This window comes from Thamnophis elegans, chromosome 6 (genome assembly GCF_009769535.1).
Source record: "Thamnophis elegans isolate rThaEle1 chromosome 6, rThaEle1.pri, whole genome shotgun sequence".
Lineage (NCBI taxonomy): Eukaryota > Metazoa > Chordata > Lepidosauria > Squamata > Colubridae > Thamnophis > Thamnophis elegans.
In genome coordinates, this window is record NC_045546.1 from 45636403 (window position 1) to 45659728 (window position 23326).

The 23326-nt window shown below is 34.0% G+C and overlaps 1 protein-coding gene across 1 annotated transcript in view; it reads right to left on the reverse strand.

Moving 5' to 3' along the window:
• Positions 1-1008: 1008 nt before the first annotated feature.
• The window catches only part of SAMSN1 (SAM domain, SH3 domain and nuclear localization signals 1), a 41913-nt gene continuing 19595 nt past the window's right edge, over positions 1009-23326 (reverse strand). Inside the window, exons 2-8 of the mRNA XM_032220069.1 lie at positions 20744-20815; positions 19524-19676; positions 15973-16105; positions 12796-12947; positions 10962-11168; positions 8264-8414; positions 1009-1366 (exon numbers count right to left, since the gene is read on the reverse strand). Of these exons, the coding sequence (XP_032075960.1) occupies positions 1167-1366; positions 8264-8414; positions 10962-11168; positions 12796-12947; positions 15973-16105; positions 19524-19676; positions 20744-20815 (1068 nt within the window). The 3' untranslated portion in view covers positions 1009-1166. The remainder of the gene's footprint in view (positions 1367-8263; positions 8415-10961; positions 11169-12795; positions 12948-15972; positions 16106-19523; positions 19677-20743; positions 20816-23326) is intronic.

A 23326-nucleotide genomic window follows, 5' to 3' on the forward strand; every position in this document is an offset into this window, starting at 1 on the left:
ATAAATAGCTAGACTCACTTTGTCATACTTTAGACCAGGGCTGTCAAACTCCCAGCCCACATGCCAGTTATGTCACATGCTGGCCACACCCACACCTGGCTTAGTGAAGGGGGGAAAGTCCTGATACATCGTGTGACACCACTGTGATGATGTGAGTTTGACACCCTTGCTTTAGACACATTATGCAAAGATCCAGAAATAAATATTGCTGGGAAAGATAAAAGAGGATGTTCAGGATCAGATGCTGAGCAGACAGATGTAGACAGATGATTCTAGAGAAGTCTATCTGTATGGTCACTAAAGTGTTGACACTGACTTCATGGCACATACTTAATTTATTTTGCAGGAGAATATTTATATATCATTATAAAATAAAGCTGATATGACATTACAGAGAAATGGACAATAATACAAACTTTTTCAAAAAATTCTTGATAATAAATATATATATCTAAATGTCTATTTGTATATCACACACATTGAAAAAAATTGAGAAAAGAAAATTACTTGCTGCTAATAATTAATCATCTACATTGTATGAAAAATGAAAAATAATGAAAAATATATGGGGAAAAATAAACATATGGACAAAGTATCAGGATCCAGAATTAAATGTCATAAATAATGTAATTTATATAGATATATATTCATTTACCTTAAAGCAATATAAACTGTTTTAACTGATTATACATCATTCTTCACAGTGGATTAATTAAAATAGGCATAGCAATATTTCTATGAAAAAAATAGCTTGTTACATGTTAATTGTATTTGGAAAAAGTACCATATAGAAATATAGCATTACATTAAAAGGATGGCTATATAGTTTTTTTTCAAATTAGATAGTAATTATATACATTTTTACAATATTTAAATATTTAAATTTTTATATAAACAATTGTAAAATAATGTTACTCATATTGTAGAAATATAATTTTATATGAATTCTGTATAAAATCCAATTAATATATTTTAAGAAAGTTGCAAATAATAATACAGGACATTTATATTATTTGTTTGCAAAATCTGATAAAAAGGTAAAATGAAATAATCTCAAAATTAATAATGTATACTATGATTATTGTATACTTGTACAAACAAATCATTTCAGTGCATTTCTTGAAACTTTCAAATAAGTAATAATAAGCTGGAAATGTAATCAAGTTTCAATCTGATTCAGCGATAGAAATTTTCTGGATGATGTCAGACAGATTTTCTGCATCCAGATCTTCTTTACTATTGTCTGACATTTCTGGTGAGATATAGCAACCAGAATCTCTTGGACAGTCATTTAACTGTAGTTTGTTAGGGCTGAGGTTAGGTTTTAACATCTGTGGCATTGGTTCTGTTTCCTGGTCTTGCTCATCTAAAAAATAAAAAACAACTAATCAGCCAAAGATTAAAAATTACTTCAACAAGACTTGAGAAAAAGCATAAAGTAGTATACAAAGTTCTTCCACTTGTGAAATGAAAATTTCTTATTGAATCACAGTTAGAACAAAGAGGAGCTGATATCAGTCATGAAACATATTGCTAATATTCATTTTTCAAGCCAACTTGATTCATAAAGCTTTTTTAAAAAAATTAAGCAAAGGGCACTTTTTAAAAGTCATGTGTTTATAAAGCAACATACACATGATAAAAATACATCTACCAGTATGTTTTCTTTTACAAATTGTAATTGCATGTGGGAATGATCTATATCCGTAATGGCGAACCTATGGCATGCGTGCCACAGGTGGCATGTGGAGCCATATCTGTGGGTACGTGAGGATTGCCCTACTCAGCTCCAGCATGCATGAGTGTGCTGGCCAGCTGATTTTTGCTGGCCCACCTACGCTATCCTTGCCTTCCCAGGAATCTCCATGCAATGCCAGGTAAGTACAGGGCTCATATGGAAAATCTGGGACTGCATTTTTTGCCTCCGGATGGCTTCTGGGGGGAGTGGAAGGCTGGTTTTGCCCTCCCCAAGATCTAGGGAAGCCTCTGGAGTCTGGGGAGGGAGAAAATTTTTGATTTTTAAGTCCTGGTATTTCGTGATTTTTTCATATTCCTTCTCGTCAACCCTGCTATCACCTGGTATTGCAATGTCTATGATTGTAACCTTATTTTTCTCAACCAGTGTGATGTCTGGTGTATTATGCACCAGTATTTGTATGCGAAAATCCCACAAGATCTTGACCATCTGATTTTTGGTGACTTTTTCAGGCTTATGTTCCCACCAGTTTGTTGCTGTTTTAATATTATAATTTTTGCACAAATTCCAATGGATCATTTGTGCTACTGAATTGTGCCACAATTTATAATCAGTCTGCGTGATTTTTTTACAGCAGCTGAGTATGTGATCAACAGTTTCATCAGCTTCTTTGCAAAGTCTGCATTTGGCAGAGGATTTTTCAATTTTGGCCTTAATGGCATTTGTGCGGATAGCTTGTTCTTGTGCAGCCAGGATTAGTGACTCTGTTTCTTTCTTTAATGTATCTGCTGTTAACGATAACCAAGTTTTTTCATTGTCCACTTTATCTTTTATTTTTCCCAGAAATTGGTCATACTTTGTTCTGCCAACTCTCCATTCTTCATTTTATCACATCTTTTCTCTATTCTGGTTTCGTCTGTTGGACCTTCAATAGATTTTTGTTCTTTACTTTGATGAATAGATGTTCTTGACTTTCTTTTAAATAATCAGCCAGTGCATGTTTTTCTTCTTCAACTATTTGATTCACTTGTAATAATCCTCTGCCACCTGATTTTCGGGGCAGGTATAGTCTATCAGTATCACTACGTGGATGTAACTGTGCATTGTCATTAGTTTCCCTGGTTTTTCAGTCTAAATGTCCAAATCAGCTTGTGTCCAGTTAACTATACCAGCTGTGTATCTTATAAACTGGTATTGCCCAGGTATTTATGGCCTTGAATGTATTTCCACCATTCAATTTAGATTTCAAAATTTTCCTAGCTCTGTTGGTGTACTCTCCCTGACAATAGTTTTTACTCTCCATGCTTGATGTTATCCAACTGCAGAATGCCTAAATATTTGTAGGCTTCATTTCATTGCATTAATTAGTTGGCCATTGGGCATTTTAATTCCCTCACATGCAGTGATTTTGCCCCTTTTTATGGATACAGTGGCGCATTTTTTCCATGCCAAACTGCATTGAAATATTGGTGCTGAATACTCGGACTGTGTTTGTCAGTGATTGGATTTCTATTTCTGACTTTCCATAGAGTTTCAAAATCATCCATATATAATAAATGAGAATTTTTTTCAGCTTCTTGGCTATTTGGTAGCCTAATTGCATTTTTTTTTAAAGATTACTGATAGTGGGATCATTGCGATGATGAAGAGAAGAGGTGAAAGTCAATCACCCTGGAAAATTCAGAGTTGTTGTTGTTGTTGTTATTATTATTATTATTATTATGTTAATCTTTGGTGAGATTCACAGCTTTTGGGGCTGGTTGGGAGCTCAACAGCTTGAGTCCTAACCAAGGACATGGGAACTGTTTTTTTAAAAAATAATGATGATGATGATGATGATGATGATGATGATGATGATGATGATGTTGTTGTTGTTGTTAATCTTTGGTGAGATTCACAGCCTTTGGAGCTGGCGGGTAGCTCAACAGCTCGAGTCCTAACCAAGGACCTAGGAACTGCTAAGGTAAAGTCAGAGGATGTAAGCTGTTCCAAGTAGGGTTGTTGTTGTTGTTGTTGTTGTTGTTGTTATTATTGAAGCACATTTATTAAACATAACATAATTTGTATTATTTTATAAATGTTAATGCAGCCATTATATTATTAAATAGTAATTATTTAAATACTAAAATAATTTTGCAGTATAATTATTTAAAATTATCTAAATAATGAATATTGCATTTTAATTCATGAATGAAAAAATAAAGTTAAAGGGCCACCTTGTTGTAAAGCCTGGAATGCAAGACGTGTAAAATATAGAAAATGTATTAATAGTTAATATAATGAATACAGTTAAATAAATCATGATGAGGATTGTTATAGTATCAGACATTTAAGGTATTGGAAATTAAGCTAAGGATAGATTAAATAATGAATATGATTGCAAATTTTAATTGTTGCCACAAAACATTTATACCCAGACACACTGTTTAATGGAAAATGGATTACTTACATCAAAATAAAATTTAAAAAAATTACATAAAAAAAAGAGACAGATTTGAAGATCAATGTCTCAGTTATATGGAATTTTCAAACATTGCTGGGAGAACCTCTGATCAAGAATCCTAGAACGTAAAGCTCACCAATAACTTTAAAGTTTACCTTAGGTAAATGTTTAAAAAGTAGTATAAAACTACCATATCATGCAATTAAAGTTTATCCCTAAATATTTAGTTCAAAGGTATATTTACCACTTTTGAAAAGAATTCCTCTACTAAATGGAGGAACATCCCTCCCCAAAAAAGAAAGGCTAGAGATAACAATATTCAGAGCAAAGTATAATGGTACTATCTAGAGTGAGACTTTTTTTTGCTTCCAAAGGTTGTCCAGCATGGTTGCACCTTCTGCTTGTTCCCCAATACTTTTGTTCTTATAAGAAAGCTATCAATGCACAATGTGACAAAGAGTTCTATTTTTTAGCCTGCTTGTCACAGAGCCTGATGGTGAATTGGGTTGAGAGAAGTGACTATCACTGTCACTGGGAATCACTGTAACAACCAGTTGGCCAATATGATCCAATTCTCTGTGAATCAATTGTGCTCTCAGGCTACAGTGTGGACTTTTCTACCGCAAGACTGCATTTCTCAAAGATGTGACACATTAATCTTCTCATATGGCTTCCTAACTGAACGTGTATTTTGATTTAAAGCATTTTACCACAAATGACAAATGTCAGTTTTAATCTGTAAAATATTAGTTAAAGACGCAGGATATAGAAATAGGTTTTCTTTTTTTTAAAAAAAATCACTACTAATTGTCACTGAATCAGCAGAATATACTATCTTATCAACTTGTAGATGTCATGTAATTTCCCTAAAGTAAAACAGCTTCATAAAAGATAAATGACTTTTGGTCAGAGTTATATAAGATAGCACTCACAGAGCCTATGATATGCATCATTTTGACATGTATATTCTGCACTACTTTAGTCTGTAGGATTAGGATGAGGATATTGAAGCAATATAAAGCTGATACATACATTCTGACACACCTTTATTATAAATATTCATTATATGCATTTTTTACCCTTGGTTTACCCTTGAAACTTATTTTTCTCCTTAAATGTGCAATTTTCTTATATGTAAGTATAATCGCTGCAGCCTTTCCAGACTCAATGAAGCTCTAAAAACTCAGGCTCCCTTACAGCTTATCTAAATAGGTCTATGATATAATCTTGTGATTGCAGATGTGATATATATGCCATATATTATAAGGTGATTCACTTGTTTTGGCATTGTTTAGTATGCAAACTTACAATTATGGACAATATAAAAATGATGACAGTATGCATTTCATGAAGCATGCATAATGTCGTAGATAAACCATTTTCCTGCAGAAGGTGAAAGGTTTTACATAGAATTAGTTAATAAACTTTATTATTGAAGTGCCATGAATTTCAGTAGGACATGTGCAAAGAACATTGTCATGGATATCAGAAGCTCTGCTTGACTGAATCACTAGAATGTGCAAAAATATGCTTCCCTGGTTGGGTTCACTTAGACACTTTAAAATGAATTCCAGTTGAAGCCTGGAGACACATTTATGCTAATGTATCAGTTTAGAACCACATTTTATGTTAATGTTTTAGCTTTAAAAGCTTTATAAATATAGTATTACTTCCTATGGAAGAACCTGTATTTTAACATTACAAATATTTATTTCTATTAATTTTTGTCATTTATTTTCGGTATAATCAGCATTAAAGTGATTGATTATATGAATTTATTATCTCTGCAGTGAAATGACTGAAATCTAAGAGTCTAAACATTTGTACACAGAGAAAATCCATGTCATAATTAGACCATATGTCTATTGCAGATTCTTTTTCAAGCAAAACAAACAGAAGCCTCAACATTTTTGAGAACACTGTCCTATCCAGTTTTATAGGAGATCATTTATATATTGAGGGAAGGTTAAGTTTAATTTTGAGTATTTCAGTATTTTTTCTAACTGATAACTAGCCCTGTTATGAAATTATGCTTCTGATTCCTAAGCAGTACACATAATCAATTTTAATTAGAACCATCATTTTTAGCAGCCAGAATTATAAATATTGACCTTGGAAAGTTGATTTCAAATGCAATCTTTAGTTACACCAAAGATGTTCAGGATTTCACCCAATTTTCCACTTGATTTGACTTCAGTGCTGCGATTTTGCAAAGGTCATGCAGAATTAGTTATTCTGCTAAATGTTAACCCCAGGAATACATTGCCTTGCCTTTCTTTCATTACAAATAATTTAGTAAACAACCTATTATGCATTTTCACATACTTTTCTTTTCTAGTCATCTCCATTACCTTGTTTATTTATTTATAAAATGGCAGATTCCATTACTAATTTATAAAGTAGAAAAACTACTATTCTACAGCAATCTGGAAGGCCACTATGCCATTGAGAACTTCATTTTTTAAAATCTGAATACATGTCTCCTGCTACATGTACAATGTCAGCAAAATAACATAAAACATACATATCTCTGATGCAAGATTTGCCCCAGGGCTTTAAAACTACAATCTCCTCATGAAACAATAACCATCAAAATTCTAGCTCCAGGAAGTTTAGAAATAAACACCAACAAAACAAACTGACTTTTCAATCTTGAAATTCATGGAGAATTATACCAAACTAATGTCTTTCTCTCAAGCAGCAGTCATCACTTTATTTCATGCCCATATATATTATCCCTGTAAATTTTGGAGCCTAGGAAGTTAACATTGGTTATTACTTCTATGTATATTTGGCAGCTCTCATTCCATGTGTGGCTGAAATCTACATAAAATCTTAAAGTTTTATTTGCAAAACTGTAAGCATTATATGCCCAGAATAATCGGGCTGCTGGGGCCTGCAGTATTCCTCCTCTGCCAGCACAGGTGGGACAGGCCAATCCTAGTGGGATGAGATGATCCTTCAAGTAGCCTGGACCTATGCCGTGAAGAGCTTTAAAGGTGATTACCACCATCTTGAATTGCACTTTGAATCAGACTGTGAGTCAGTGTAGCTTATGGAGCAAGGTGTTACATAGGCCAAATTTTCAGACCTCAACAATGGCAGTTCTCCATATATGGCTGAAATCTACATAAAATCTAAAACTTTTATTTGAAAAAAATTAAGCATTTTATGCTCATTTATGCATGAAAAAATATGTTTTTAAACTAGAAAGAAATGCCCATCTAAACCCAAGATCATGCAAATATTGTTGGTGTTGCATATGAGCACTATCTTTGCACTATTCTGTTAATAATTGGTTGATGATTTTCTTTACAAAGTAGACAATTTGATGGTTCTCTGCTGTTAAGTGGCATATTCCAGCCCATTTCAATTTGTTGATTCTCAAAGTATAAATATTCATTTTGACATTTCTGTTTTGATAAAATTAAAGCTGCCTTAGCTCACACTATAAATGATTATGTACATATTTTATTGCATCAAACTTTCCTATTGTCTTTGGGTAATCAGCAACTGAATGTCCTTTCAGTTTTAATTCAGCTATTTTATAAACACCTATATTACACATACTTATCTTCCGTACTTCCCTAGCAGCACATCGAATATCTTCCATCCTGTGACTTATCTTCAATAGCACATTGACATTGTCCTGAATATGTGTATCTGTATGGTTTTCTTAATAAAAATATTGGAGCAAATGTGCCATTTACATCAGCAGTGCATCCCGTGCTTATGATGGGCAATCAGGGTAACTCTGGGAGTGTACACTCTCAATATGATACTTCATAGTATTGTTGAGAAATACATATTCCTTCACCATTTCTAATGAATTATAGGAAGCTATTCTTTCATCAAGATAACTTTAGCAAGTCACAGAATAGCTCAATTAAAATAAAGAAGAAATTTGTAATTGATGCTAGTGACAAATGGATTTGATCTTTATAGTGATATTTAAATATTCTTTACATTATTTAAGTGATTTACACTGCCATTTACATATTTTAAAAATATTTTGTTTTTTCACTCTTAAAAATGGCAATATATTAAAGCCTTCTGAAGCACATCCACAACTGTGTAGCATATCCAACTTGCACCATTTTTTTTTACAGAAATGTAGCACATACTTTCAGAGTCCTGCAGATTCTCAACAGCTGAAAGTAGCCTCCTCCTGTCTTCTGGATCTTTGATGTTGAGTTCAATTAAATGCTTTTCATGTAGATCTTTCAAATCTTCTAATGTCTGATAACCATTTAACAAAAGGGTTGATAAATAGTCCTAGAGGGAAAACATTTAAAATTTAAATTGTAATAAAGATTGACATTTGCTTTCAGCAAGTGTAAGATGGCCAAAAGGGCAGAGAGAAGTGAGGGAGACAGGTGTGTGTATATGTGGGGGGGGGAGTTGAAACACATGCTGCAGTTGTAAATGCAGGTGGGCTGTTGCCAAGTACATGAATTTTGGTAATGTTACCACAGGAGTACAGCAATGGCCATAAGTTTGAGGACTGGTCATAACTACCATTAATTAAGTGCCTCATAATTTCAATCACTGAACAAACTAAAAGAGTACATCCTAATTTGAATACAAAACATGATCATCCTTGAAATAAAATTCATTGAAGTTGTGACATATCAGTGAAAATGTGTCAAAACCCATCAGTACTGTCCCGAGTATAAATAACACAATTATGATAAGGCTAGTAACTTACTCTATACCTTCTATATGTTATTTAAAAGAGTTATGTGAAAGCTTTAATTGACTGTAAAGGTAAATATCTATTGGGCCATTTATTGTTGACTACAACATATGGAAAATTAGATATAGAATATAAGAGAATATATGGTAAAGAATGTGAATTATCAAATGGAATGAAGGAAAAAAAATAAAAATGTAAACTGATTGTAAAAATGAGAAAAAATGGATATATTAGAATGAAGATGCTTTTCTAGATTGGAAATAATGAAGTCATGCAAGAAATTGAAGGTATAGGTATAGTTATGAATGACAGAATTAAAATATTTATCAAGATATAGAAATTCATATTATCTAGATTATGTATTATATGAAGCAGAAATGCAGAGATTGGTAATAGTTGCATACACAACACACAAACACAAATGCATGCAGACAGACAGACAGACAGACAGACAGACACAGAAAGATTATAAACAACAGATCCCACTTCTTCCCACCCTCTCTAATAATATATAAGATAAGCTTTATTATCATTGTTTATTTATTTATTTATTTATTTATATATATATATATATATATATATATATATATATATATATATATATATATATATATATATATATATATATTCATAGATTTTCACGGGTGTAGATATGCTGGTCTTGTTGTATTCGGGTCTTTTCCCGAATCGCCATCTTCAGGCTGGATTTTGGGATTAAGGGCACATATATATCTCACAAACACTATGGGAGGATGGGGGCTATATTATTATTCGATCAACCACCTCCATTCTGATGCTTGGGCCTCAAGCTAACTGGCAGACCCAGGTCTTTAGGCCCTTATGAAAGGTCAGGAGGGCTGGGATCAACCTCACACTGGGGGCAAGATGTTCCAGAGGGCAGGTACAATGGCAGAAAAGGCCCTTCTCCTGGACCCTACTAACCAAAATAATTAGGCTGACAGGTCCCACAACATGCCTTTTCTGACAATTTCATCCTTCTGACAAGGATGAAATTAGCCAATCCCAGTGGGATGAGCTGTCTCTCAAATAGCCTGGATCCATGCTATGGACTTCAAAGATGATTACCAACACCTTGCATTGCATTTGGAAGCAGACTAGTAATTAATGCAGCTTGCAGAGCAATGGTATTACATGGGCAATTGTTTGGGCCTCTAGAACTGTCTGTGCCAGCAGATACTACCCCAGCTGTAGCTCCTAAATGCTGGGTGGTCCCATGTAGAGCGCATTACATAAGCCAACTGTGAGATGACTAGAACCTGAATGACTGAGCACAGAGACTCACGATGCAGAAAAGGCTGAAACTTGTGCACAACCTAAATTTTTCAAAAGCTCTCCTAGCCACAATTGCAACCTGCTCTTTAGGCCAGAGTTGTGAATCCAGGAGAACCCCCAAGTTGCAGACTGGATATATCTGGAGTAGTGCTACCTATACAATCAAAGAAAACAAAGTCCCAGATGTTGGGATCCCATGCGCCCAAAGCCATTTGGTCTTGCCAGTGTTCAGTCAAAGCCTGTTGTCCTCTATCCAGGCTTCCATAGCCTCCAAGCACCGTAACAGGGCAGCAACAGCATCATTTGGATCACCAGCAGTTGAAATTGAATATCAAGTTAGGTATCACTGGCATATAAGTCTAAGTGCTATTGCTAAGTGCTATTGCTATATTGCAGATATCTGAACCCATGGTGACGGACCATCTCACCCAGATTTCATGTATTTACATTTAAAACTAACTATGTATTCATATGGAAAATGGATAACTGAAAAACATGATTGGTTTGATTATGATAAAAGATTGCGAATTGGTGAAGGATGCAAAGATGATAAGCAGATATAAATAAGGGATAGATTCTTATTTGGTAGAATCAAGAATTTTGGGGAAAATTAATATGTAGAAACCAGGTAATGCTACTTTGTTATTTACAGAACAATCAAACTGAATAAAATCCATGAATTCCAATTTAATTTGAAACAAAGTAATTCCAAAAGGTGAGAAATGCTGTATTAGTCTAAAGCAAGCCATGGACGTAGGCAGCAATTTAAACCTGGAAAACAAAACTAAAAGTGAAGAATAGCTCAAGTGCACACATTTCCAATTTTAGCTAACCTGGAGATGGATTTGCTCCAAGAATTCCTGAAGAGAATTAGGCTTGATCCTTTTACTGTTCTTGCGAGGTTTTATCTTTCTGGGTGCAGATTCCTCCTCCTTAATCAGATCTACATAAATAAATTTGAAGTTTCCGACCTTGTTGTTTAGCAGTCCAGTCCACATGCCCATTGGGGTTTTACAGATGATGTCAATTATATCTCCTTTCTATAAGAAGACCAAGAGGAAAATAGAAAACAAAGAATAATGTAACGAAATAACAGATGATTGTTGCTTAATATGGCTGAGCTTTTTCCTTTGAAAGAAGTATTACTTTAAAGGAATATGAACATGCAACTCAATACTTAATGTATATTTTCTATTTTTAAGTAGATCTGCCAACAACTTAACCAAGCCAACAGGGAGATAGGCAGTTAAGAAATAGGATAGATGGATGGATGGATGGATGGATGGATGGATGGATGGATGGATAGATAGATAGATAGATAGATAGATAGATAGATAGATAGATAGATAGATAGATAGATAGATGCTAGCTAGATATGATAGATTTTTTTTCATGTTAAACTGTATCCTGAAAGTTCAACATAATTAAAGCACAAGAGCATGGATGACTACAAAATTCATAATTCAATAGAAATTAATAAATTAACTGAAACGAACATAGACCCTCCATTTTAAAAGCACCAGGAAGCTTAACCTCTACAGGATGCTATAATTTTTATGCAGCGGAAGGGCTGCAGTTAAAAAAAAACACCCAATGAACTATTATAAGCTTTGCATTTTCCATAGTCAACATTAGTAATACAATGCGCAACTCACAATAGTGCACACAGTTGAATTAACTGCCTGCAAAATAAAGTGCATACTATACAGCCTACTCACCCACATCAACTTTAACTTTCCCAGTGCAAAAGAATTGAACAACTACAAACCAGCAGTAACTTACCACGGGCAGGCATTCAAGTATGAATACTAATCTTCCCCCACTCCCTTTGATATCCCCTTTTCACTCCTACATCATCCAATTCAGATCAAGCCAATAGATATATAATTAGAATGTTACTATGAGGGTTAGATTAATTTGGGGGAAAAGTCACAAAAACAGTAGTCCAATTGCAATGTTTGAAATAGCTGAAACACTGGAAAAACTCAGGTTTATAAAATGTTGGATCAACTTAGAAGCGAAACTTTAGAAATACACACTTTGATTCAAGATGGAAACATCTGAGTGGCTGCTTCAAGATCAAAATAATTTGTACAACCCTAGATAGGTGAGAAAAGAGATTGGTGGAAGACTAAGCAGAAAAAGAGAATTGCCATCTCCATATACAATTAAAAATGATTTTCAATGCAGACCAAAGTAGTTGAGTTAGCACATTATGTTGGTTTTGACTTGATCCAAGACATGAATTTATTCCATACTTAAAAACACTTGCATTTAATTATTACACTTTTGGAATGCCTGTGAGTTTTCCCTTCAGCCAGTTTCATATCACTGATAAGCTTAGGGGGAGGGCGGAATGCAATTTAGGCAGAAGTCTTTTTCCCCCAGGTTAAAATTATTACTTTGTTACTCCTACTCAGGAGTGAAACTCCTAATCACACTTTCCTTTGATGATGTCACAAATATAAGCATCATCTTGTTTTTGTTAATACTGTATGGAAAAGCTTTCACAGCGGTAGTAAAGTGAAGTAATATTATATAGCAGTGTCTTTGGAATCATCTGTGAACAGATACTAGCAAAGAAACTATAACAGAATTAGTAAATAGATCTATAAAAACTTAAAGCACAAAGTCATTAACATATGACATAGAATGAAGAAATCTTGCCTTGATTTTTAGAGAGTCTGAATCGTAAGGACTGGGAGTGAAGTCTGTGTGTACTCTGGCTCTGCCACAGAATGGTCCAACATAACTGATTTCTTCATCAAACCTTAGACTGTCTCTGTTGCTTGTTCCATCTGAACAACAAGTTACACCACCTGGAAGCAATAAAAATGATTAATTTTTGTGTAATGTCTAAGATGGGAACCATGTAAAATCAAAATACTGGTACTCCAAAGACAATTTTGAAGAGATAGAATTATATATAAACATCTCTACTACAGATAGAGTCAGCCTATTTGAGGGCTAAGCTGAGGGAGCTGCCTATTGTAGAGACAGTCTGCAAGTTCTATTTCTGCCTCTTTATGCCATGTGTTTACTATGACATCACCAGTGTTAACATTCATCTGCCAAACCAATAACCTTTTTTTTTTTTACAATGAATAGGAGATCCTGTGTTTTTCCCCAACTCAGATAATTTGAATGCTTCAAGGAAGTGAATATAATTTAATTTAATTACTAAGCATTGGTATAGTTCTATTGAATTGATGAGTCATAGTACTACTTAAGTTTGGCTAGATCATTTCCCATAATTTATTCATGCATATTTCAGACTAATTATTTCTGAGGCTATGTTAATACATAAACAATGTGGTCCTCAAAGTCTACAAATCAAAAACACAAATGTCATTAAAATGATCAAACTCTGACTTGGCCAAAAGTGATCTGAGGACTAGAGTGTAGATCTTCCTCAAGGCTGAAAACTAATTATATATATTTTAAATATATTATTTAAGCAATCAACTGCTGAATATTTCTTTTAAATTCAGCCATATGGGAATGAATTTTTACTGCACATGTTACTGAATACACTTTTAGACATAAGGACTGGAATGCACTGTAGAATGAAAGTTTTAGTTTCAAAGGTTCTATTTTTGGTTAACTAAATACTGTAGTGTTCCAGTCAAATGCTCTTTTGATAACAGTGATACTGTGAATATATTTTCTCCAAAACAGCATACATAGCAAGCAAATAATTATACCTGATAAGTATGGTTAAATATATCTGGGAGAAGTCTAAATGGACTTGCTTAATTATGATATTTCTGAAAACTGTACAAGGAAATGAAGTTGGGCAACAGGAATTAAATTCAGAAGTAGGGCAATGATAAAATAAACCTATGCTTTCTTTTGTGACAATAGGATTTTAAAAGAAACTACATCACTCACTGGGTCATCCTACTTTCCATAAATAATATAGGCTGGTACTGTTTCCCCTCTTTTCACAACACTTGTTGAAGATAAACTTGTTGAAGCCGCCTCCTTGGTTACATGCTGAACTGCCTACCAGTTTGCTTGGAGTAGGAGGAACAAAAGAATCAATGGACCTAGAGGTGGTATTCTGTGGTTCAGACTGTTGCCCGAACTGGTAGCGGAAATAGTGGCTGACCCAGTTCACCCGCCCCTGATCTATGGCATCCCATTTAGCCACTTTTTTTTTAGCCAAAGAGCATGTGCAGAATGCTGAGCACATGTGTGGATGTGGCACGTGTGCATGCTCACATTTGTGAACCGGTAGGGAAGGTAAGTGAATACCATCCCTGAATGGACTATCCTTGCTCCTTGCTGTGTGTGTGTGTGTGTGTGTGTGTGAATTTGTCAGTAAAATACATCTTAGTAAAATATCTACCAATTTTTGCTCTTTAATCATTGAGTCCCACCAGACAATAGCTCTTCCATAATTTTTATGTGTATTGACAATCAGATAGTTCAGGTCCTAACATGTACTTTTTATTGATATAATGAAAGAAAAAGAATTTTAAATACCATGCTCATAACTAGACCCCACCTCCAGAACTTACTTCCAATAAAATTTATAAGGATTGGTCTATTTAATTGAATTTATGTTTCCATCCACATAATATTTCGTGGCCAAGGAACCAGGAAGAATTAGCAAGGTGTTCTGTTCTTCAAATGTGTCACTTTCTTTTAGCCTTGTATTGTGGCCAAAAGTTTGTGTTTCATCAGTCAAAAGCACTTTGTTCCCAAACATTTCAAACTAATTCAGACATACTTTTGTAATGCAATTGAGTAAAGATTATATTCTGATAAGTTTTACATGCAGAATATTGCTATGTAAGCAATATTGTATTGCAGATGATTGGACAACAACTCCAGTGTCAGCTAAAATTTTGAGGAGCTTATTTGCCGATCTGTGAGTTCTAAATTGCCGATTTAGCCATTTTTGCACAGATTTTTTTCCTTGGTCTTCTGACTCTTGCCAAGTTTCATATAATTTCAATTTCTTAACACTATATTTCACTGCTGAAATAGCTACCTGGAAACCTTTTACAAGTAATCCTCAACTTACAGTATAGCTATTCATTTAGCAACAGCATGCATTTATGATGGTTGCCTCATCATGGGATCTTATGATTACCACCCTTCCTAGCAAGCTTTCGAGGAGCAAATGTAATAGTGAGCCCTGGATTCGATTCACTTAACAGTTGTAATGATTCACTTAATAATCATAGCAAATATGGTTGTAAAATTTGGTTGTAAATACTTTAACTGCCTTGCTTAGCAATGGAAATTATGGTTTAAATTCTGGCTGTAAATTGAGGACAACTGTACTTAATACCATTTATATCCTATATCTGCTTTGTAACAATACGGTGCTTCATTTTTAATTGTTCAGACACAACTGAGAGATTATGCATTTTTCTCACCTTTGGAACTATCTTCCCCTGACTAATTATAGGTCTAATAAATCAATCACATTTTGTGATATTATTAATGCTTTACTGTTGTAAAAAAAAAAAGTAGTAAATCTGAAGAATTTCCAAAGTACTACATTTGCCATATTTATTTTTTATTATGAACCTGTAATATATGTACAAAAATAGCAAATATGCATTGGTATTATATTATTAATATGCAGAGAGTATACAAACTTTTTTATTTATAAATACACTAAACAAACATAGATTGCCTGGAGGGCATAACTTTTGCATGGAAAAGATGGGAATATTTACTTCTAGAATTCTCTATGAGGCTGATCATCTACAATTTCTGGACTAGAAAAGGATTGTGTTATTTTCAGGAAAATTATTTGAATAAGGTTAACATTTTCAGTCAGTTACACATGCACATATACTTTCTATATAACTATTTTTCACTTACTTGAAGAACTTTGGCCGCTGTTAAGACTATAGAGGCTGTCCATGGAGTCACTTGCCTTTATAGAAACTGTGACTGATTCTCCTCCAGGGTCACTGTCCCTATTTGAAGTAGAAAAACTTTTCCCCCCTTCATTCTTAAGGACGAGAGAGAGAGAGAGGGGGGGGGAGGGAGGGAGGGAGGGAGAGAGAGAGAGAGAGAGTGGGAGAGAGGGAGAGAGAGGGAGAGAGAGGGAGAACATTTCTTTTAGATGTTGTTCTTCATTATACAATGTCCATTAATTGTTTTCAGACAAGGAAGCATTATAATAGCAAGACTTTATCTGGTCATTACTTACCATTTGATAAATAATTGTGTAACAATAGCTTCACAAGAATGTATAATGTATAATGTCAATTACTATTACTAACAGCTCTATTAACTCCTAAATAAAGCTGACCCATTTTTTTCTTAAATCTTAAAACAAATTGTTTTCTATGCATGAAAGTCTTAGTATACTTAAGATTTTCTATTGGAAATCACTGAATATATCTTTATTTTTCCCACAATAGGCTACATGAAGGATTTGTGAACATGCATTTTACTCACAGAGGGAACTTGGGTGTATTGTTTTCTGAATAAAAAACACTAGCATTATTTTCTTTCTCAGACATCATTGTGTCACTTACAGAAACAATTTCTTTCTTCACTCCTTCACAATGCATTTTTAGAACTGGTGTATATTTATATATTTTGTGTTACATATCTTTGCTTTAATGAATATTCAGTCTATTCTGTGTACCTTCTGCTAGACTTATTTTGAAAAATTCCTCGCAGCTACCTTCAGTATTTCCAACAAATCCTGCCCTTTCATTTTACAGACTTTCTCTGAACTGTTTCCATATTATTTTTTTAAATTTTGTTGAGCATTTGTTGAAGAACATTTCATTGAACATATTTTAAACTTTGTTTGATTGTATATGCCTAATATCTGTTTCAAATTTTAATTTGAACAAAGATATGGCTCATACTAGATGCATATATTGCTGAATAAATATATTAGACAATTCTGTAACTACCTCATGAGGAATAAGTAAGATTTCTCAACATAGAACTCTTCTGAAACTGTGGAGCACGTCCTTCTATTTTGCCCCATGTATAACGCAGACAGACCTAAGTTACTGTCTCTTCTTGAAATCGTCCTTTCTAGACCTAATGGTTGTAATTTGTTTGTATATTGCCTTGGAGATATCTTCTCATACATCACCTCTTAGGTTTCCAAATTTTTCTTAAGAGCTGTAACCATTAGAGCAGAATGCTGTAACTTCCCTTAGTTAAGCTCTTGGTGACTGATTGTTATGATGCTTTGATCAATTCTCTTATGTCTCTTTTGTAGTACTCGTGTTTTGGTCTGTGACCATAAATAATGTATGTATGTATGTATGTATGCATGCATGCATGTATGTATGTATGTATGTATATGTGTGTGTGTGTGTGTGTTTGCGTATGTGTGTGTGTGTTTGTGTGTGTGTGTGTTTTATTTTTTTATTTGTGCTGATAAATAAATAAAGGGAGACTAGTATAGATCTATTTCAAGCTATTTAGCTCTCTGGCTTAATGGCTAAGAGGTCTGCCTAATATGTAATATAGCCCAGGTTCGAATCCCAGTAAGGGTATGGCTAGCTGATGAGAGCTAAATAGCTTGAAATAGATCTATACTAGTCTCCCTTTATTTATTTATCAGCACAAATAAAAAAACACAAATATAACAAAGGCAACAGTAAAAATATTGGGTTTCTGTCGTGATGGACTCTTGTGACGAGCTGATTGACAGAGAATGGAAGCAGTTAGCTTCCTCCCATAATTGGGGCATACTAGGGGTTGTGACTTTAAATAAATAAATATATATATATATATATATATATATATATATATATATATATATATATATATATATATATATATATATATATATATATATACTTAAAGTCACAACCCCTGGTATGCCCAAGTATGGGAGGAAGGTCACACTTCCACTCTCTGTCATTAGGCTCGTCACAAGAGTCCATCCAGACAGAAACCCAATATTTTTTTACTGTTGCCTTTTGTGTTACATTTGTCTCTGTAGCTCAAATGGTTAACTCCCTGCCTGGGAGGCAATAGAGCATAGGTTCGATTCCCAAAAACTTGGGTATGGCTAGCTGATGAGAGCTAAATAGCTTGAAATAGATCTATACTAGTCTCCCTTTATTTATTTATCAGCATAAATATAACATATATATATATATATATATATATATATATATATATATATATATATATATATATATATATATATATATATATATATATATATATATATATATATATATATATGAATAAATATATTAGACAATTCTGTAACTACCTCATAAAAGGAATAAGTAAGATTTCTCAACATAGAACTCTTCTGAATATGCTCCGTATGCATTTTTCAGAAAATTTTCTAAATTCATACAGTACAGATGTAACAAGTAAGATGGCTGCTTTTACAAATATTTCCATGAAAGGAATTCCAGTGCAACTTTACCTTCACAATATAAAAAAGTGAGATTCTGGAGAAGGAGGAACAGAGGCAAGGAAAGCCTTAAGCACCTCTTTTGCTTCTCTATCTGTTAGAATTGTATCACTAGTTTTTTGCTGCATGCCTTTCCATCATGATATCCTTACACATAACCTCCTGAGTATTCATTAAAGCTGTAATTATGAGTTATCTAATTTCTGGAACAAATTACTTATATTTATAAATTTGGAGTCTGAAATTGGTCTTTTTGGATAACCTGGATAGGAAGGAGCATGTTTTTCTGTTTTATCTTTGAAAAAAGGAAAGCCCTGAGAGGAAGTTATGGTTTGCACAAAAAACAAAATTTTACTATACTCTCATAATATGATATTTTCATTGGTTCTTTGGAAGAACCAAACACATTTTCTCATGGAAAGCCAGAATTGTTGTTGCATGGCTGTGGTGTGAGAGTATCTATGGAATATAAATAGAGGAACATGCCTGCAAGGATCTAAGATTTAGTCAATGAGTTATCCACCGTTTTTTTTTTTTTTTTTTTTTGCTATAACACAATTACTTTGCTTTTTCAAATTTGGCCCAATAGAAGATATTTATTAATAATCTTAGCTAAAGACATTCCCAGTACCTAGCAGCAGAAAACTTAAAATTCAGGCACCTTATATTAACCCTTAAATTTCTTTTATGTGCCATATATTTAGATATGGAAAATTGCAAGTATGCAAGCAAACCACAACAAAATGATGGTTAAATAAAGTGTGTTTTCTGTCTTCTTCTTGCTTTGTCCTTTTTTGCTTGTTTGTTTGTTTCAATCTTTCTGAGTAGATGGTGTAGTGGAATTGTAAATATATGCAATTTGCATAATTAGAGTCATAGTTGCTGTAGTTGGCTAAATGCTCATTTTACGGAAAGATTAAATTAAAATTTATATATAATTTCCCAAGAACTTGCATAAAAAGGAACAAAATTGGAGCCTGAGTCTCAGGGTACAAAATAGTAAATTAAAAAAGTTTACCATTTCCTCTGAAAGCGCCCTAATGTACTTTTTACCCATCTTTTTCTTCATAGTCATGGAAATGGCTCGCATCTTTTTTCCAATGCTTCCTCCATTGTTGGGTTTGTTTTGTCTCAATTCTGTGGCATCACATGTGGCATACACTTCATCTAGCTATTTAAAAAGAGGGCAAGAAAGAAACACTTTTAATAATTATATATACACACACGTACTATTTGTATATATATATAGAACTGGTTGTATAGAGTGAATTGAAGCAGATCACTCATATGCGTCATAAGAATTCACATGACTAGCTATTGTTTCCCAGTGCAAATTGTAAGCTCTATTCAGATAATATATTTCCCCTCTCTAAATTATGCTGTGACACAGCCAGCTATCCATAAATAATTGCAATTGCCTGCAGTCAGAATTGTATATACACACAGGTTTCCACATGAACCAGAATCCTGTAATCTCAAGCTTTCCATTGTAATCAATTACATTGTATTTGTGAATGACGTGTTTACTCAGTGATGTCATAATGAAAATCATTTGCTGCATTCTACATGGCAACATATCACATGAAATAGAGCTCCACTTCTCTCATAGCAAAAGTTCCATCAGTAAGAATCTACAAATTCAGTCACAACTTTTCTACTAAAAAATAAATGTTTTGCTTCAGTGAGAGAAGAATGTAAAAGAGATTGCCAAAGTACAAAAATCTTCATAATGCCAGAGTAACCCCAGAGCCTACAAGAGAAATATAATGCATGACATTTGGTACAAGAGATTTGTTATCACACCAACCCTTCTTTTCACTTCTTTAGGGGACTTTGAACATTTTAAAAACATAAGATCTTGACCTCCTACTGAAAGAGGGATAAAATTTGGCAAAGTAGCAAAATGAACCAGGATTTGTTGGTTTTATTAAAATTCTTAGGTCATGTGTGACTGTAGCATTTCAAGATCCTCAAAGCAGCAAGCACTAGTATAATTAATTAATAATATCACAGGCCCTTTGATCTTCATGCACTCTGGTTTAACAATTTGCATTTTGATTGGGTAAGGTGGAGTGGGGGTTTATTTTTTTTCTACAACAAAATATTTTTCTCTTTTTAGAAGTCATAAACTTTAACCAAATGGAGCTAAGTTGATTATTTACAAACTATGTCTTCCATTATATATTGAAAACTCAAAGGGATGTGATATAAATGAATTAGATTGCACAATATACAAACCTCAGATGAATCATTTGGTTTTGATGTTGAGTGGTGTCTGCGATGGTCAAATTTTCCAAAGCTGCTTGACCTCTATAAAAAGGAAATCAATGCTTATAGATACTGGATGCTGTTGTTATCTTTAAAACCGATTCACTATAATCTGGAAAATTTATTTGTCATATATACAGGGATTACTAGCAAAAAAATCCCTTAGATAAAGTAACCAGACTTTTGCAGGAAGAGAAATTATCAGTTGAGAATACTGAATTGAACTGGGTGCAAATTGCTGAATTGAAGGTAATTTCAATCATATTCACCAAATGAACTAGTATACTGTATTGTAAGGCTATATTAACCATATAAATTATGCAATTACTAACAACAATATTGTTGTGCACCATCCAGATACACTTTTGGTGAAATGGGTGGCGATACAAGTTTCATAAGTAAACAAATCACACATTCATCTTATTGCCAAACATTGTTACAATTTTAGGCCAATAAACATAATCAAAATAATAGTGATTTTAAAGTAAGAATTATATATTTATTGTTTATATAATGAAAATCACAGCATACTTTACTGAATTTATCAATCATTTCTGTTTCATCTTGTATATCTTCTACGCTGATGCTGAAAGTGTTTTATGCTAGGGGCTTAGAGAGATTGTAGGCATTTCAGCCTTTATGTAACAGTAATAGTGATCTGTAGAATAGTATACAATTGATGCTTATTGTGCATTTTACAAAGTATCATCCTCGCAGAAATTTTACTTTAGAAAGTGTTTCAAACTACTCCTACATCACACATTTACTATATTTGTTAAGCCTAATTTCTTTTACATTCTTTAAAACTAAAAAAGTTGGAAGAATAATTGATAAGCAGTATAAAATTATAATTTCAAAATTATGTAGTTCACAATGATATATAGACCACACTTGCTAGTTTCAACTTTAGTGTGAGTCTTTATTCTAGTTCATAAACCACATTGATCTTTAATTTTCAGAAGGCTAAAAATAATTTTGCAAATGGGGCTGTGTTTCCTATATGATCTTTGCACATCTAACCGAAGGAACACGTTTCTTTAAAACAAACTGATTGTAAATTTGCTATTATTTATCATAAGCAGAGGTGGTATTCAGCCAGTTCTGTCATGTTCTGGAGAACCGGTAGCGGAAATTTTGAATAGTTCAGAGAACCGGCAAATAGGCTGGTCCTGCCCCCCTGCCCCTACTGCCTCCCCACTGATCTTCTTTTGTTGCCCTGAACAAGAGAACAGAGCTAGAAAGCAGGTTAGTGGCGTAGGAAGGGAATGGGGATTTTGCAGTAACCTTCCCCCAGGAATGGGGGGGGGGATGGGACATTTTGCAGTAACCTTCCCCTGCCATTCCCACAAAGCCATGCCCACAAAGCCATGCCCACAGAACTGGTAGTAAAAAATTTTTTGAATCCCATACTGATCATAAGTAGAAACACACAAACTTACCCAATACACATAAATAAGTTATCTGGAGAGTATTATTTTAATTCAAGGATTACAAAAACAAATTGCCTAAAGTCACTTAATTCCTTCATGAGTTAATATCAAATAGGATACAGATTTCTCACTAAATTGCTTGGACTTCACCTTTGTAATTGCAGTCCCAAACATCAGGAACATTGCATATAATTACAAATTGTGTGCCTGACATGCAATATAAAATGATGTAGTCTTTGTCTATTTGTGGACAAAGCTTCATATTAAGCTTGATATTCAGTTTGATGTATATTCATGTAAAAATAAATTCAGTTATATTTCCTGTCAAAGATACATATTTAGTATTCAGGATTTTCCCCCTAATTACACTTACTTGACTGGTTTTCTGAAAGCCAAGCTAACTATGAATCTGATGAGGTAGCAACCAGCAGTTCCTAGGTTGGAAAGAATTTTACAGAAATATGCCTGTAGTTCAGCTCAAGGCCACCAAGTGAACAACCATATGTCTGTTAACCAGTGGTGGGTTTCAAATTTTTTAAGAACCTCTTCTGTAGGTGTGGGCTGCTTTGTAAGAGTGGCTTGCCGACAATGTGACCAGGATGGGAGTGGTTTGGCAGTCATGTGACTGGGTGGGCATGCCAACTTGTAAAATGTGATGAAACTCACTTAACAATGCTCTTGCTTAGCAACCAAAATGTTGGCTCAGAAACTCTGGCATTTGAAGCATGCAAGTCTTAAAGCTGTCAGGTTACAAGACCCTTGCACCCCTAACCCTTTAGAAAAAACCCATGGGTGTTCAAACCTGACAGCTTTAAGACTTGTGGACTTTAACTCCCAAAATTCCTCCTCCAGTCATGTTGGCTCAGGAACTCTGGCATTGAAGTGTGCAAGTCTTAAAGCTGTGAAGTTACAAGACCCTTGCACTCCTAACCCTTTAGCAAAAAAAAACCCAGGGGTGTTCAAACTTGACAGCTTTAAGACTTGTGGACTTCAACTCCCAGAATTCCTCCTCTTGCTCTTCATCTTGATGATGTGTGGACGGGTGGGGGGAAGGAGCTGGAACCAGTTCTAAACGGCATTGTAGATTTCTATAGAAGAGGTTAGAACTGGCAGGAACCCACTC